A 17,241-nucleotide genomic window follows, 5' to 3' on the forward strand; every position below is an offset into this window, starting at 1 on the left:
AAAAACACTATACGTAAACAATGGGTAATTTTTTTTTAATTATAGTCCTTTCCCCAGGGGCTATGAGAGGTCATACTATCTCCAAAGGAATAGTTATTGAACCATTCAACTATGCTGACCAAAATGGCTATATCAAAATTTTGATTGAACAACTTTGAAGAAAAAGGGGCGTGGGAGGGAGACTTTTCTAGTTTTCCATCCTGATCAAGGTTTTCTTGGCCGTTTTTGGGGAAACATAATTTTTTTTTTCTATTGTTTCCTGTGCGTTTGACTCCGCTTAGCTCAAGGACCTGGGGATGTAAGTTTTGAGTTAATCCGAAAAAAAGTTTGGCGGTACCATGTCCCCGAAACTTCTTTTACATGAAGCTCCTTTTTGCACGGGATTAACATCAGCAAATGTCAAACTTATGAGGAGTAAAAAGATTTGTGGCGTATTCCGGGCCCTGAACGCCCTGTCCCCTCCAAACCAATATTTGTGGAACTCTTAGCTAGGAAACGGTCCTTAAGAGTTTCAACGATTCTTACATGTTTCATTTTTTATTACTTTTTTTTTTTTTTTTTTTTTTTTTTTTTTTTTTTTTTTTGAGGGTTTCCTTTGTCTGGAAGCTCAGACCTGCAGGTTTCAAGCCGTTTTGGAAAAAAAAATATTTTGGGCATTTTTCTAGAACAAACTAACATATTTTTTTTTTTTTTTTTCTTCTGCATTATTGTCTTCCTGATCCAAGGACTTAGTGACCAATCATAAAAAAGGTTCGGCACTTTTTGGTTCCATTTTTGTTGGGATTTTGTTCCTAATCTTTTTTACATTAAGTTCCCTTAACCCTGGGACTTACAGCTGCAAGTTTTAAACTGATTTGGAACAATAAGTTTTTTGACCCACTTCTGGGTCCCCTAACACCCTTTTTTCTCTCCAAAAAACGTTTGATTCCCTTAGCACAGGCAACGATTCTTAAAAGTTTAAAACCGATCAAAACAAAAAGTTTTTTAGGCCCGATGTTTAGGGGGCCCAGACTACAGCTAAAAAAAGAATTTTAACCTTTTTCCTTGCCCTGTTTTTGGGATATCTGAGTTTTCTTTTGAGTTTTTTTCTTATGTTCTATGGCCCAACAACTTAAGAATATAAGTTTCAAGTCAGTTGTAAAAAAATGCTCCGAACTAAAATTGTTGTTGTGCATTAGGTTCACTTTGGCCCAGGGACTAACAACTTTAAGTTTAAACCTATTTAGATAAGAGTTTATTTTTCTGCTTTTCCTCAAGACTTATTTTCAGCATTCTGAAAAATGTTGAAATAGAAAACTGAGCATTCGGAAAATCAGCATTTTTTGCCGTTTTTCCTTCTCCATTCAGCTCTCCTTTGGCCAAGGAATTGCACATATAAGTTTTCCTAATAGGAGAAACGGGAACGGTTTTTACCAACAGGAGAGGGGAGAGAAATTCGATTATATCGATGGTATTCTTCGCAAACTTCCTACTTCAAAATCACTGAAGAAGTGATACTTTAAGGTTCATTCCCGCAGAACCGAAATGCGATAGACTTATGCCAGTTCGTTGATGCGGGTGGAATATTCCATGAATCGCTTGGAGACATTGGCGAAAATATTCAGACCCATTAGTAGGTCGATTGCGGAAACCCAGTGGTGTAATTTTGTCAAAATGCTGGGAGGGGGGAGGAAAGTTGGAGCAAAATTTCCCAAATCAAGTGAAAAGGACAGTGAAAACTGAAAAATGATCCAAGGCAAAGATATACTAAAGAAACCTGGCCTGCTTCTCTGGGTAGTTGAATTATGCAGGTTTATCTTAGTTTTGACAAGATTTTTGCAGAAAATAAATTTCAGCGGGGGGGGGGACTTGGGTCTGGAGGTGGCAGTTGACCCCCCCCCCCTGCCCCATAGCAAATTACGCCCTTGAGGAAAATTAGACATTTATTCTTTACATTTGCTAATTTGTTCTTTTTTTCTTTTTTCTAGAAATTACAATGTTTTTTGTTTGACACGTGTTTGGTAGTATCCCGACCAGTGACGCAGAACAATTCAGTAAAAGCTCAATACTTAGTGCAAACACCACCTATCCCAATTGAAGAAATTTCTGTGACAACTATGGGTGAAAAGGAGGGTAGAAATGGACACTTTCTCTCTGGAAATACTAGTGGTAAGCTACCATGTTAAATCGTATATTCAGATTTAGTTAAAGGAAACTGGTTTGAATTAGGTACTTGGACCGTCATTTGGAATGTATGGATTTGTCAAATGCTAGAGTCCCTCTCTCGTGTAAGATTTTTAAGTTCATGAAATTTGTATTTAAAATGGTGGAAATATTCCAGAAATTGGGTTAAACTCGGCTATTCTGAGTCACTTCCCATTTCTGAAAAATTCTTGGCTGTTGCCCTCTTTTCCCAAAGAGATTCCCTCTCCCTGTATGAAATTGGGCAAGAGTAACAGTCTGCTGTATAAATTAAAATTAGAATAACTGCTGTAAATCCAAATACTGACTACTGTTTCGAAAGCAAACTCGATTCAGTAATGTATAGGACGTAAATGTAGATGCAGATGTAGATAGGATGAATGCAGAAGAAATAGATGTATATATAAGAAAAATGAAAACATACAAAGTAATATAGGTAACGAGTATAAATAATTATAAGATTTATAGATAAAGATTATAGATGTAAGATGCAGAGATGAAATTACAGATATAAGATTTATAGATAAAACAGATGGCGTGTGATACACTGACATGGCTCAGAGGATTTAGCTTCGCTTGACAATAGGGGCCTGGGGCTTGGGGTTTGTTGTTGAGCTTAATCGCAGTTTCAGCAAGACCGTCATGAAGATCTTTGTATCAAGGAGGGTCTTTAATCCATGGACTAAATATAAAATAGATGTAGATAAAGTGTCTTGTAAAGTATATATGATCCTGATTTGAAAATCTAAGAGAAACAGATTTCAGGGGAAAATAAGAATGTTGAGATATATAAAGTTCGTAATATATGAAGATTTTTAATAACTAAAACACGTAACATCAAAATACAAAATCATTAAAATTGATGCACTTGTGTCTCGGTTTTGCAGCTATGATTTCTCTTAGTACTTGCCTTTTTGTAGTGTTTTGACAAGGATTTTAGTATTGCATGAAGAAAAGAAATGCTAACCATAAGATTGCACTACTACTTTTTTTTTTTTTTTTTTTTTTTTTTTTTTTTGTAAGTTCAGCAGGCACTACAAAAAGTCTGTCACCCCAGACATTTGCATTAAATTTCATTATTTTGATGTTGCATGTTCACGTTGTGACCATTCAACTGTTGCGAAGACAAATTTTAACTGATCCGTTGAAAAATGCATCTCCTGAATTCACGCGCTTAATTGCCTAGACATTCATGTCTAGGTAAAACCATTTTTGACCAATCATTATTAATTTCAATTTTATTTAGAACCAGTTCTGATGGTCCAGTGTTGATTAAATGGTGTTGTCTGTCTGCCTAGACACTGATCTGTTCGTCAGCTAGGCCCACCAGAAAACAGGGCCTTATGGATGTCAAAATAGCATATTTGCCCTGCTTTGCACCAGTTTTATGTCTTCATTCCTAAAATCCATGGTTTTCTAAGGTTTTTCTTTTGGTTGTTTCAAAACTGTGGAGTTTATAAACCATATCTTCGGCAGCGTTGCCACGTCGAATCGTGAAATTAAATGTAGAAAACCAGTTAGTTAAATTTAATAATGATTTTTGTTTGTAAAAATTCAAACATTACCTATCTGTTGATTCCTAAAGACAACTTTCCTTCAAAACAAAGCTACACAATCTTAAGCTGTTTGGTGTCGTTTTTTTAGCTCATTTTTAGCTGGTTTTTAACTCATGTGCGTTGCTTTTAAATTTGACACCCACTACTACCAAAAACTGCATAACTGCTTATTTAGCCAGTTTCAAAAAACCAAATTTCATTGTCACTGTCCTTGGTACTTAAAAAAATAAAAAGGGTTTGTAATATTCCACGTCTATAATTTTGTAGTGTTTGCTTTAATGAATATAATTAAAGGATTTGGTACGAACAATTTGCTTTTTTTTGCTGCATCTGTTGTTCGTGAGGTATTTTGCGTCCAATCAAAAAGCAGCCGTTCGAATCCAGTGTAACACTAATTTTTTTGGTTTCAGTGAAATACATGTTCTGCGTAGTAACGACAAATGAGAAGTTGGTTCTTTTTACTGGGAATGAATCTAATCGGAAATTATGGGTGCAGTCGCTTACTCAGCTTTCAGAGACTGCTAAAAGTCTGTTGCCCAAGATTAATGTACAGCTTGAAGAAAAGGCTGCAGAACCAAAATTTAAGAGCAGTTTGATTTCGTTGAAGAGACTTAACAAAAAAGCTTTAAAAAGAGAAGCCAAAAGTGCACCTCAGCTATTAAAGTCCAGTAATAAAGAGAATAATGGAAGGTAAGAAATATTTGTTTTATTTTTTTTCATTATAAGTAAGGTTGCTTTTAAAAATGTTGAGGGTTTCTGGGGAATATTTGGGTATTATCAATTAAATTTTATCGTTAATTTAATTAGGAGTGTGTTCTGGAAGTAAACTGTTATTTATGTTTGTGAATTGTTTGTTATTATCTTCATTCTAAAATATCAGATAACAGCAAATTTATATAATTACTTATATAATCCTAATTAGAAAGAATATTTTCATAATAACTTGATCCTAATTGCTAACATTTTATTCTTGCATTGCTTACAATAATAAGAATTGATCTAGTTTTTTTGTGAGCTTATCTTTGGGAATCAAAACGCTTACAAATAATGAATTATTATTGATAATAATTGATTCACGCAAGTTCGATTCACAGGTAAATCTCAGCCATCAGCTTGGTGAAGGTACCATTGAGTGGGTGGAAGGCTTCGCCTACCTTGGGAGCTTACTTACTTATGATAACAACCAACTCAAAGACGTTAAGAGACGCCTGACATTTGCGAACTCCAGTTTTAAAGCTCTGATGCCCATCCGGAGGAATAAGAACTTAAAAACAACTCTCAAAACGAGACTCTTCTACTCCCTCATTATTCCGATCGTCATCTATGCCTGTGAATCCTAAACGCTTAAAACAGACGATCAATGCTGCCTAGCTGCCTTTGAAACCAAATCCCTACGACGCATCGCTGGTATCACCTTCCACGACAGAATCTCCAAGCTTCTCCATAATCTGAAAGTCAAATTTACAATACTGGACAAAATAAAACTACAACAACTCAAATGGCTTGGACATACCCAACGCCTGGCTAGCAACTCGTCTCCCGAAGATAACCTTCGATGGACGAGTACACGGTTCTCGACCCAGAGGTCGCACTCCGAAGAGATGGAAAGAAAACGTCTCACCTTACAACCTGCCACAACTCTGTCGCCTGGCCGACAACAGAAGCACCTACAGGAGGCACATCAATGAACTGGCTAAAGAAGAGGCCCCAATACGACCTTCAAGGACGGATGGGACATAAGTAAGTAAGTAAGTAAGTAATAATTGATTTCTGGATTGTACCATGTGACTGCGAATTTAAAGGATTTTTATTACAAAAATTGTATCTTGACTTCACGCAGACCCGTTAAATTGGCTTACCTCCATATGTCGTATAGCCTCTGGCATGGGCGTAGGCAGCATCTTGTGTAGGGGGGGGAGGGGGGCAGCCGCTTCTGTGATGGAGGGGGGAGGGATCTTACTAATACTTCCCAAGGTCCTTTGAATATAAGTTTTTAGAAACTCGTCATTCTATATTTTACTAAAACTCGGCCTTTAACATTTTCCATGTTCTACTTTTCCTGCAACAGTATAACACAAGAGACCCACTATCCTACTTCCAATTTCCAGAAAACATAAACACCACAAAAGCGATTTGACACAAATCACATTATGGTTAGATTACAGCTTCTTCTAAGAATTCAATTCGAAAGTTTACAGTTGGGAAAAATTAAATATTAAAATTGGTAAAGGAGAGACTGGCTCACGTCTAGCCAAAGCAAACAGTTTCAATACAAAAACCTATGGGGCTTCTGGTAGATTATAAACGCTCTGACAGATTGCAGTGTATTTTTCCAAAAAGTCTGCCTTAATTAATACTTTTACCAAAAATTTCAGATTGGATCAGGTTTTATGGTGATTAACTCTGGAATTTGTTCAATTTTGTCTGAAAGCCTACGCCTAATTACGAATACTAGAAAACTCGTGTTGTAAACTCACATTGTATTCTCTTATTATTTGCCTGTTTTTGGCAGCTTCCAAGACGTGCCATCTTCACCAGTTTGCTGTTAGTATTTTTTCATCCTGTGGGATAGTGAACTCCCACGTTCGGCCACAATACCAAGGGTAAATTCGGCATGCCTTACCAAGGTGTCCAAACGTGGGCTATGCTTGTAAACGCTGTGTAAACAGCATATTTAAAGGTTGAAGGCAAGCTTAAAACCCAAAACTGTGTTACTTCTGGCGTTGTTTAATCCAGTCAGAACAGTAGGTGAACTAAAGTTCCATTTTTTTCTGTTAAATTTCATTCAAGATAAAATGATTAAAAGTAAAACAGAACAGAAAAGAAAGAAAGGTGGCTGTGATCCAGAAGAAAACAAAATAGCAGTTTTTTCTGTCTTATTCTACAAGAAATCAGTTGGATTCTCTGGAAGTACCATGGGTGTCCCTAGAGGAGCGCTTCAAGACTACATAAAAAAAAAGTTGAGAAGCTGAACATCCCTCTAAAAAGTCTGGACCTGAATTTCCTTACACCCTGTTACAACCCATGATCAATATTTACAGAGGAACAAGCAAAAAGACTAAAAACTTACTTGAAAACGATTGCTTATATGCTTTCAACTGTATTCCCCTAGAATTGTGTAAATTTGCATAGGCCTACACTTATGGCATTATTAAGAGCATAAAAGTACCGGATAACGAAACTGCAAAGGTAGTGGAAACAGTGGAGGAATTGCAGGTAAAGATTGGTACCGTGGTTTTATGGATTGACTTAAAACTCTATCAGTAAGAACGCCAATAAGTACAAGCCTATGACGGACAACTGCTTTCAACTGTCACAGTGTAGGAGCTTTCTTTAACAACCTGGATTGAGGCCTATATAAACACATGTTCAGACCACAAGACGTTGGAAGTTTTGACGATTCTGGTATGAAAAAATCGAGTATCCTCGCAGTATCCTTGCGCAGAAAGAGCCAGAATGAGTTGGGAATGTCACGTCGGCAAAAGAGTTCATTTGACCACGATTGTTGTTAGTGTTAATGTGTTGGGAACACAGTCACATCTCTACTTATTTCCACGCAAAAATAGCAGCTCAGAAAATACTTCTGGCTGGATGACTGCCTCTCATTCTTTGCTTTACTTGCAGCATTTTATCAATCAACTCAAACCCAAAAAATCAACAGGAAAAAAATATGAAAAACTCAGAAGTGCTGACTGACATCCTTATGAAAGATTGCATTAATGCTAGGATAGAAGCCGTATCTGCCAAAAAGCCCTAGTCCTGGAACGGAAGAACGTCAGAAAAGTGAAACGACTAAAAAGCAAAATGCGTGTCTCTGGCAACCAGAGTTAAAGTTAGAGTGGCGATTCTGACGTAGATGATCCTGTATACAACAACTCTTCAGACCCCAGCATAGACATTGAAGACAAGCCCCCTACCAGCAATTTCTAATTTGACACTGAGAAAGTCAAGGCTTGTGATTACATTCTGATTGAGCCGAAGAGCAAGAAAGGGAATTCTGTTCACAATGTTATCATTATCAAAAGTAGCAAATGAAGAACTTAAGGTCCTCTTTTGGAAGAAGACTGGAGCAAGAGACTTTGTGCTAACTGACGAGATGGATAGTGTCTTAAAGACAGAAGTTGAAATAAAACTGCCACCGCTGAAACGTAGAACACAAAGATTAGTGGATCGGCTTAATATTGGGGTTGATCAGTCAATATATAATTTGAAATTTATACTCTTTATTTTTTTTTAAGCACTTAATGGAATCTATTATTTAGTTTTTTATGCTGACCATATTCTTTCTTAATTTTATAGCCGAAAAACAAGCTTTAATGTTTCCCTGGTCACTTTTCTTTTTCTTTTGTCCGGTGGCCAAAAGTAAGGCAGAGACGACTGAACCAGTGCCGGGATGGCCCAGGTTGGCACTCTTGACCACTTGGATAGAGAGGCATCCAGGTGGAAAAATGGCGGAGTATTTCTAATTGTCTTTTTCAAGGATGGTATTTAATGAGTTACTTTTGCTTTGACATGCTCAGCAACTTCTTATCGCTTGAATCAATTCATGGAGAATTATACAAGTCAAAATCAGCCGATCGTGGGCCAGTCTCCTATCTATATATCGGACCGAAAATCAATATTCAAGATCGAAACGTAAATATTGATATTGCAAACGTTATTTGGAAATTTCTGTTTATTTCCAGCTTTTTTAACCATCTACCAGGTAACATCCAACAAAAATTTCCAACATACGAAAAGGTCTCGCTAATATCTATCGTAAATTTGAAGTTCTAGGGGGGGGGCAGCTGCCCCTAGAACTTCAAATTCTGCCCCCCTTCTCTACGCCCATGGCCTCTGTTCTGCTGCCTTCTGCCCCAATATCAGTGTGAATGTCTGACATTGAGGAAGGTTGTCGCCCAGAAAAACCCTTTTCATAGTTTCCCTGTCCCTCCTAAGAACAGGACTCATCTGCAAGTCCCTAACATCAGGTGAATGTTCCTACCAACCTTACTGCTGAATTTAGATCCACGAAGTTCCTTTATTACTTCGATTTAAAGGTTAATATTATATCAGAATTCAAAATTAAAATAATTCCTAGACGTACGAGGATCGTTTGGAAAGTAACCTCCGATTGGTAAAAAAAACAACATTGAAATAAATAAAAAGAACGTATTATTTACCTTTGAAAAATGCATTTTTGCTCTACTTTTTGCCAACTCTCCTTTTCATCAATTACGTAAGTGCATTCTTGTCATTACTCCTTTTTCAGCTCCCCAACATAATTAAAGTACTAAACCACTGCTAAAAAGAATTATGATTAGAGATGAGACCTTAATTATGTACGTAAATTCTCGTCATTACTCCTCTTTCAGCTCATCGTCACCAAAGCGCTAAATTGTTGCTGAGCAGGATCATATTCGGGGAGTATAGCTGGGTTGTGTACGTGAATCCTCGTCATAACTCCTCTTCTAACTTTATCTTCTAGCTCCTCATCATCATTTAAGCAGTAAACCACTGCTTAAATGGTTTCTGGAGTTCATTGCGTTCTGGAGATAGAACCTGGATAAAGAACTTGAACTCTCATCGTCCCTGCTCTTTCAGTTCTGTCTTTGCTTCTCATCGTCACTAAAGTGCTTAACCGTTCCTAAAAAGATCACAACCGGGGATGAAATCTGGATTAAGCGCGCGAATCCCGAGAAAAAAGAAAAGTCATGGAGGTGGGCCGAAACAAATTCGTCAAGCGAACACCAAAAATATGCCTAGTTTTTTTGTCAGGAAATTCATGGCAACCGTTTTTTTTTATGGTGTTTGTTTCAATTCATGGAAGGGTGGAAACGAAGACCAGGGACATGTACCGTGAAACGTTGAAAAAAATAAGAAAGGTCACATAAAATCAACGCCGTGATATCCTGGTTTCTGGTATTATGCTTCTGAGGTGGAGAAACCCCTGGCCGGGGTACAAGTTCAAGTAGTTTTAGAAATATTTCCAACTATTTTGTTCAACCCGTCTCTCTCTCTTTCTCTCTCTCTCTCTCTCTCTCGCTCTCTCTCTCTCTCTCTATCTCTCTCTCTCTCTCTCTCTTTGTCTCTCTCTCTCTCTCTATCTCTCTTTCTCTCTCTTTCTTTCCCTTGTTCTCAAAAAAGGTCTTGGCTTTTATTGAATCCATTCTATACTAGTGAACAGAGATCATTTAATTTTTTCATTTTTCTCTTCTATTGCTTTGTTTTTTGTTTTAATCTGTTTTGTTGACATTTTTTAATTCCTTTTTTTAGGGTGGAAGGGACGTGGTGAAATAGGACTCATCTAGTGCTGTTAGACATCGCTTAAGGGTTTTATTTTGAGGTGGCTTAAAAAAGAGATTTAAATGTTGCCAGTAAATAATCCTCATTCAAGTTTGTTCTTTTTCTACAGCTCAAATGACGTCTTGCAAATATGCAGTACTCATTTCTCTTAATTTTAGGGCTAGGAAGAGAACTTACCCAGTGTTGCCGGTAGATAACGTCACATCCACTGCTGCTAGAAGAAGTAAAAGATTGTCTGATGATAATCAAGTACACCTCAGACGAAGTGTTTGCACTCGCTCAATGACCAGTTTCCTTAGCCCTTGAAGGGAAGCAACTGCACAGAAACCTGATGTTTATTTAGCTGTTAGTTTATTGCAGGGCACTTTGACCGTTTCAGGTTAAAATACCCATAAGTTGTCTGAAAATAATTTGCAGAACTGAGTTCGCCCTCAACATCAGGGCCATATCCAGGATTTTTTTCGGGGGGGGGGGGGGGTCGTACAAAAAATGTCGGGGGGATTAAAAAAAAATTAAAAACGTATCAAAAATTCGTTTGTGTTCATTTTTTTATATTTTTGCGAGTCGGAGAAACATAGGGGGGGGGGGGTCCAACCCTCTACCCCCTGGATACGGCCTTGCTCAACATATAGCGCATTTTATCGCTGTCCTCGTTTGCATACCTCATATGTGACATTTTGGTCACACTTGACATTTGAAATATGTGACATGTGTCGTTTGAAATTTAGTTAAAACTATATAGATGCAACTTGTTAAGTTGTGTCGAATGATGCAAGACAAAAACGCTTCTTGAAATTTATTTTTTAAGATATGACCCAAAAAACCTGTATTTTCTGTTAAACTTAGGAAATACTCTTATATATAGCATGGGAAATTCCTTATAAATCTTTACCTTTTTCTTTCGATGTTTAAATGATGTATTTATAAAATAAATTATCGTTTTTTCACAAACATTATTTATATTCACAGCCAAGAAAAAAGTTCTGATTTTGTTTCCCTTTTCCAGAAGCGTTGATATTTTTCTATATTAAATAATAAAGTAATAAAATAAAAAATATATTAAATAAAAATAATCAATAATAATAATATTAAAAAAAATTATTCTTTATTAAATAAAAAAATAATAAAGCGTTGATATTTTTCTATATTAAATAATAAATAATAAATAATTTTCTATATATAATTAAATAATAATAAATAAGAAAATAATATATAAAGGTATGCATACAAGGACCGCTTAATGTTCATTCTAACGTTTTATTTATTCCAATTTTTGGTTTTATTGTGGAGGGCTCAGCATTGCCCATCTCCAAAATTGCCCGTTTCCAATTCCAGTTTCAAGGTTCATTTAAGGTATGTCTCCTGGTGCGCAAATGCCCAAATTTTAGTGGAGGGAGGGTAAGACTGTTTCCAGAGAGATTTAAAATCTGGTAAAAGTACTTTTTAGGCTGTAATTTTTAAGCTTTCGTTATTTCAAAAATTAATTCTTCGTGTTTTCAATCATTGAAGTTTTTATTATTTCGAAAAATTCGAGAACTATTGGCTGAAATTTCTCCCTGGATTTTCCCCTCCATCTAGTTTTGGTAAAGTGTATCCTCCCCTGCTTTTTCGTGAATTAACGCCCCTGTGCTTGAGAATATGAAGCTAATTCTTATCAAGTGAAATGTATTCTTTCTTTGTATCATCCGTTGAAGTTTCATTTTCTTTCGAAACTTAGTTAATTGGCCAATTGAACTATTGGCTAAAAACTCAGTTGTCAGGCTTCTGTGCACGTTGATAATTTTCTTTTTTTTTCCTTTTTGTTTTTCTCTCACTGAGTGGGACCAATTTTGCTATTTTCACATAAAAGAGAAATAATTTATACTTGTGTGTCATTTTTCATTGAAGTAAAAATGTCAAGATATTTGATTTGCAATAAAATTAAAGCATTAATTGTGTTCCTGGCGTTGCGTAGTCTTTCTGGCATTGTGTTTGGTAAACTAGTGCAAAAGACAAGAGACAAAATTATGGTAGAAGACTGCTACCGACAATGCTGTGCTTCGTGGAAATGCGTCATCAATTTCAGTGGCGTAAATTCAGAAAAATTATGGGGGGGGGGCAAACTTCAAAGATTTTTGCCACCTCACAGAAGAAAATTTGCAAATTTTTACTTTTACTTTGTGAGGAAAGTACAAGACTATGCTGATTATATTCTGTTAAAAAAAAGTAAAAAAGTAAAAAGTTTGAATTGGTGAAAGTTTCTAATTCAGAGCGAGTGGATGGCTTGGAAAGAGCATTTCCTGCCGCGAAGTAGCGAATATTTTTGAAATATTATTAAAAACTGTATTATCCCTTATATTGGGCCTCTTAGACTCCTTTTCAGGGAAGCAAATTACTTAAACACAAATATTGTGCTGTGAAGGGTCTAAGCCAAAAAAGAAAATTTAGAATTAGGAAATGTCATTTTGTTTTGTTAAGAATTGAATTGAGTGAAGACCTAGAACAGGGTTTTCTGGCGCGAAGCGCAGTGGCGGACACGAAAAAAAACCTGGAGAGGGGCAAATTCCATGTCTCAAAAGGCCGCCTCAAGTGGGTTGAATTAGCAAAAATCCAAGGGAGGGGGAAATCAAGCCAAATTAAGCGGTAGCCAACTTAAAATTCTTTGGATAATAAAGTTTAGAACACAATTAGATATACAAAAATTCAAGTACATAAACACAATTAAGCAAATAAATCATAAATTTGTTTGCATCACGACTGAAGTATCCAGAGAGAGCCACTATTCTAATGGGAAACGTCGTTGCTTCAGGGAAGCAAACTTGTCGACGGCAATGTTATAATCTATCTTTTTCGCTTTTTCCGGCTGGGTTGCTATAACTAACAAATCGCTAAGTCGCTCATCAGTCATGGTTGTTCTGAGATATGTCTTAACCCTCTTAAGCGTTGAAAAAAATCTCTCGTTAGAGGCAGTTGAAACGGGGAGCGTCACAGCAATTTCGAAAGCTTCCGAGATGACAGCAAAGGCGTCTTTGTTCATGTAGAGGAAGGCAAGAGCTTTTGATGGGCATTCTGGTTTCATCCTTTGTAAATAAGATTTTGCCAAGGCTATCTCCGACTCAAACTTCAACTCGTTTACTAATAATGTAGGAAAGTTACGTACGAAGTTTTGTATTAGACGTGCATCCAGGAACTTCGGTGAACTTGGCTCAAACGCTTCTAAGCCTTGGATTACTGAGGAGTTTTCACCAAACCTTTGTCTCAGCTCCAAAGTTACTCGGTCGACTATGAAGTATAAAGTGTCCGACCTATAAGTTTGAAAAATGTCCCGATCCTCTTCTGTTCGATTTCTTGCTCTGGCACCGACAGTGGTTTCGACGTAAAAATCGAGAAGGCGTCTGCTTATAGCAACCGAGCGTCTTGGCTTTTGTATTTGGATTGAGTGCTGCTTGCATAAGCTTTTCGTTGCTTCGACCATCTGAAACCAACGCTCTTCAGATCGGAGCTCTAGAACCTGTTGTTGAACTGCTTGAAGCAGAGAATTTACGCCTGAAAGAACGAGGCTCTTGGACTGGAGTTGTCTGGATGCAATATCCATCGGACCAAGGATACTGCTCATTATTTCAAGAATGAGCAAGAATTTGGCATTAATTGTTGCCAGCAACCCAGAAGCTTCAGAACGGTCCTCTGTTGAATTGGCTTCATCTGAAATAACCCTTAGTGTTTCAAGAATAGCACCTAAACGTATCCGGATCTTCTGAATCGAGGAAAACCAAAAGCACCATCGAGTGTCGGCTAGCCGCTCGAGCTCAATCTTCTTTTCTCCGCGTTCTTGTTGGGTTCGAAGGATAAGTTCGTGACGTGGTATACTTCGACTGAGAGACATATAATGCTTGAATGTAGAAAAAGAAGTTTCTAACTTCTGTACAAAAAACTACTGACTACACAAGCTCAATATTTTCGCGATGGGCGTGATACTGAATATACCTTGATCGTACTGCGTATACTTTAAGAAAATCCTGAAAACCATTACATGCACCGCTCATGACACTCGCACCATCATAGCATTGAGCCACACAGGTGCTCCAATCCTGTACGTGCTTTTCAACAAGATCCTTGATTGCATTAGCAAGGGATGCTGCATCTAACTGTTCAAGATGTGTACTTCCGAATGTCTCCTCGCGGATGATAGCATTACTATCAATAAACCGAATAACTAAACCAAGCTGCTCTTTTTTCGACAGATCTTTCGTTTCATCTGCGCAGATTGCCCAATATTTCTTAATAGAGCATCTTGTTTGTTCTCACAAGAGGTCAGCTAGTATGCTTAGAAGACTATTTTGGTAGTCGGGACTTAAATAGCTTCCATACCGGCGTTTTAGTTTTTCCTGAATATCCGGGTTTCCCTCTGTCATCATTTCTAGTATTTCTATAAAATTACCTCGATTGTGTGAGTCGTCGTGTTCATCATGACTTCGAAATGGGAGCCCTTGGCGTGCTAGGGCACATGCCACTTTCGCAAGTGTGACTATATGCAGGCGATTTTCCGCTATGGCTTCCTTCCGATTTAAATAGAGAGTTGTAGCTATTGACTCAGATGTGCCACACTCAATTGCTTTATATTTGGTCCAGCTGCGATTTGCTTCGTTATGAGCTTCTGAAGCCTCGTGTTTTTCATTCCTTTCGAATAGCTTTTTCCAGTTATTCATTCCTGTGTCGACAGACGCTACATTATCAGAAGTATTTCCATGATTTCTTGTTAAGGAAAAGTGCCGACAGCAAAAGCAGTAAATGGCGCTTTCTTTAACAGAGTATTCTACCCATGGTTTTTCCTCATAGGCTTTAGCAGAAAAACGGCGACCGTTTGTTTTGGGGTATTCGGCTAGCTTTGGCTGGTTGGGTGCCTCCCTTTTATGGTGGGAGATGTCAAGATTGCCCCTCAATATCGTATCCGATGCATCGGCTACACTTCCACCCTAGAAAAAAATCGAGTGCTTTCGCTTTTAAACGTTTTAACTTTATTCAGAGGCCGATAGCTCTGAAAGAGTTGTTCCCTTAAATAGGTGTCTAGGAGACATAAGGAATAATAGACTTTCTTAGTGAAATATTTCTAGAATTTCCAACGCTCCGCAGCAAAAAATACTGTTTTCAAGCCTTTTAATTCCATTTATAATGAAACTTTCGCCACTCTAAACCTTTTTTCCGTCGGTACAGTTTTGGTTTTGTTGGAAAACTTTCGTCGTGCTCGCCCCCCCCCCCAAAAAAAAGTGATAGTGACGCCCCTACTCCTAGCTTCTAATTAGCTTTTCTGCTACCGGTTAGTGTTACATATTGGTATTTTGCCTTTAATAGTTTTTGTTTTTGTTATTTCATGATTAATAACGGGGTGGTCTATTAAATAGGGTGCTTTTTCTCTCATTTATAATAATAGCTTTATTTCCGCCAAAATTGACGATAGCATACAAATATCTTTCGACTGATCATTTAATACGCTTTAGCATCTTCTGAATGTTTAATCGCCTCCAAATGCTCAAATTCTTAGTTTTTAGAATTCGGTAAAATAGTCTAAGCTAGTCAACTGAAATTTAAAAGGTTTAAAACATATATATCGTTTTTTGTCTGTTTAACTACGAGTAGAATTTCCTAGATTAAACGATAACATAATCCGAATAAGAAACTTAGCAACTCAATACAACAAAATTCTCGTACTTATCTAGCTTATCAGAAAAATCTTGGAGGGCAAGTCGTAAATTTTGTTTTAGATGAAGCACGCTGACGTGAAGCGAATGCCTCGCAATAACAGCCGATTTAACTTTAAAAAGTAGAATTTTGTCACGAAGCTGCAATTTTTATTTATACTAAAACTGTCAATTCAAATGTAATTTAGCTCTTTTTCATTCCCTTTTTGCGCCATACCCAGTTTCTAGGGAGAGAATATAACAAGAGGTATAAATAATGGTGAGCGGCCGCCTAGCAAAAATGGCTGGGCCTTAGGAAAGCATTTAATGCTCTTTCATTCTCTTAAGCTCTTCCAAAAATCTTTGCCAAAAATTATGTCTGATAAATTAGGCTGTAGTCCGTGTAGTCATCTCTGAAGTCCTAGCCTGCCCCCCTCCTTGAATAACACCTCTGTATCTATAATTGTATGTTATATGCTCGGTTATATGATTTTTCCCACAAAATTTGCGATTTATACATTAATCTAAAGTTGTAGCGCGAAATTAAGATCTTACTTCTGTAGGCTAAACTTTAGTTCGCATGGAATTTATTGCATGAAGCAAAAGCTATAAGTTTATATTAGTCAAACCATAAATGGCAAAATTACACACCTCACTTGGGCCAGCTTCTGTTGCTGCCTCGGTTGCTGCTACACTATCCACCAACTTAGCTTTTTAGCCGGTTGACTAGGTTTAAAAATATCGGTTATTTTTCTCTGACTCATAGCACACTCTTATTCAACAAATGAATTCATTCAATACTATCTTTACTTGACAATGCTAGAGATACCACGAGGCTCCGGGTTGCTATCTTTACTTGACAATGCTAGAGAAAACACGAGGCTCCGGGTTGCGTGTCATTTCGTATACGATTTTGTATTCGATAAAATTTGTATTTTTTATTCGGATGAAGGATAAATAAGGGTATAATCTAAAAAATCTGGGGGGAGGGGGCAAAATCAGGTCTGGGGGGGCAAAACGAGGTCTGGGGGGCAACTGCCCCCCCCCCTGCCCCATAGCAATTTACGTCCCTGATCAATTTCTTCATATTAGCTGTTTTTCTGCCGTCCTAAAAAAAATCTCAAGTATCAATTGTACTGATAGTTGCGTTTTCGTGAGCTAGGAAAAATTCTTACCTCACATCGTTATAAAAGTTCTCTAACAAATCAGTTTGTTTTAGCAGAATCGGAGGTGTAATATTCGAAAACTGATAGTTCTGTTTCAAGACTAGTTTCTAATATTACTCAGTTAGCAGGGTTTTTTTTGCTGGATCCTTGTAAATAGTTTCAGATGTAGGCTAGCATAGTAGGCTATGCTGAACTTTTTTTTCAAGGCTTATGTTTTGTATTTCCCGCCCAATTAATGCCTTTCTGAGAATTGTTTTTATATTTTTTCTCCACTATTTTGTTTTCAAAATTGTTTGTTAACAGTTGGATAGCAGAAAGAAGCTTTAAATTTTATTTTTTGTCAGCTGAGTAAAGCGTGTTTTTATTATATTTGATTTTCATATTGGTTGAATCGCAAAG

At 37.2% G+C, this 17,241-nt stretch overlaps 3 protein-coding genes across 4 annotated transcripts in view; 1 reads left to right on the forward strand and 2 right to left on the reverse strand.

Moving 5' to 3' along the window:
* Positions 1 to 10,507, forward strand: part of LOC148939576 (rho guanine nucleotide exchange factor 3-like) — a 47,767-nt gene extending 37,260 nt beyond the window's left edge. Inside the window, exons 4-6 of one of the 2 annotated variants that reach the window (XM_089106680.1) lie at positions 1,968 to 2,148; positions 4,148 to 4,427; positions 10,181 to 10,506. In XM_089106680.1, coding sequence (XP_088962806.1) covers positions 1,968 to 2,148; positions 4,148 to 4,427; positions 10,181 to 10,328 — 609 coding nt within the window. In that variant the 3' untranslated portion in view covers positions 10,329 to 10,506. Of the gene's footprint in view, positions 1 to 1,967; positions 2,149 to 4,147; positions 4,428 to 10,180 lie in introns of both variants that reach the window. The other variant, XM_089106681.1, reaches the window with a different exon arrangement.
* Positions 10,508 to 12,780: 2,273 nt separating this feature from the next.
* On the reverse strand, positions 12,781 to 13,884 carry LOC148939577 (zinc finger MYM-type protein 1-like). The gene has a single exon (XM_089106912.1). It carries the CDS (start codon positions 13,882 to 13,884, stop codon positions 12,781 to 12,783), a length of 1,104 nt encoding a protein of 367 aa, XP_088963038.1.
* Positions 13,885 to 14,302: 418 nt separating this feature from the next.
* On the reverse strand, positions 14,303 to 16,763 carry LOC148939578 (zinc finger MYM-type protein 1-like). The gene is made up of 2 exons (XM_089106913.1): positions 16,743 to 16,763; positions 14,303 to 14,974 (listed from the first exon to the last, which is right to left on the reverse strand). Exons 1-2 carry the CDS (start codon positions 16,761 to 16,763, stop codon positions 14,303 to 14,305), a joined length of 693 nt encoding a protein of 230 aa, XP_088963039.1.
* Positions 16,764 to 17,241: the final 478 nt, after the last annotated feature.

The sequence above is a fragment of the Artemia sp. Qi Xiang Cuo genome, chromosome 21 (assembly GCF_049724085.1).
Source record: "Artemia sp. Qi Xiang Cuo chromosome 21, ASM4972408v1, whole genome shotgun sequence".
NCBI lineage: Eukaryota > Metazoa > Arthropoda > Branchiopoda > Anostraca > Artemiidae > Artemia > Artemia sp. Qi Xiang Cuo.

Coding starts and splice junctions, on each gene's coding strand:
- LOC148939577 (XM_089106912.1), bottom strand. CDS start 13,884: ATGTCTCTCAGTCGAAGTATACCACGTCACGAACTTATCCTTCGAACC.
- LOC148939578 (XM_089106913.1), bottom strand. CDS start 16,763: ATGAAGAAATTGATCAGGGAC. Junction 14,975..16,742: donor TGAAGAAATTGATCAGGGAC/GTAAATTGCTAT, acceptor ATTTTTTTCTAG/GGTGGAAGTGTAGCCGATGC.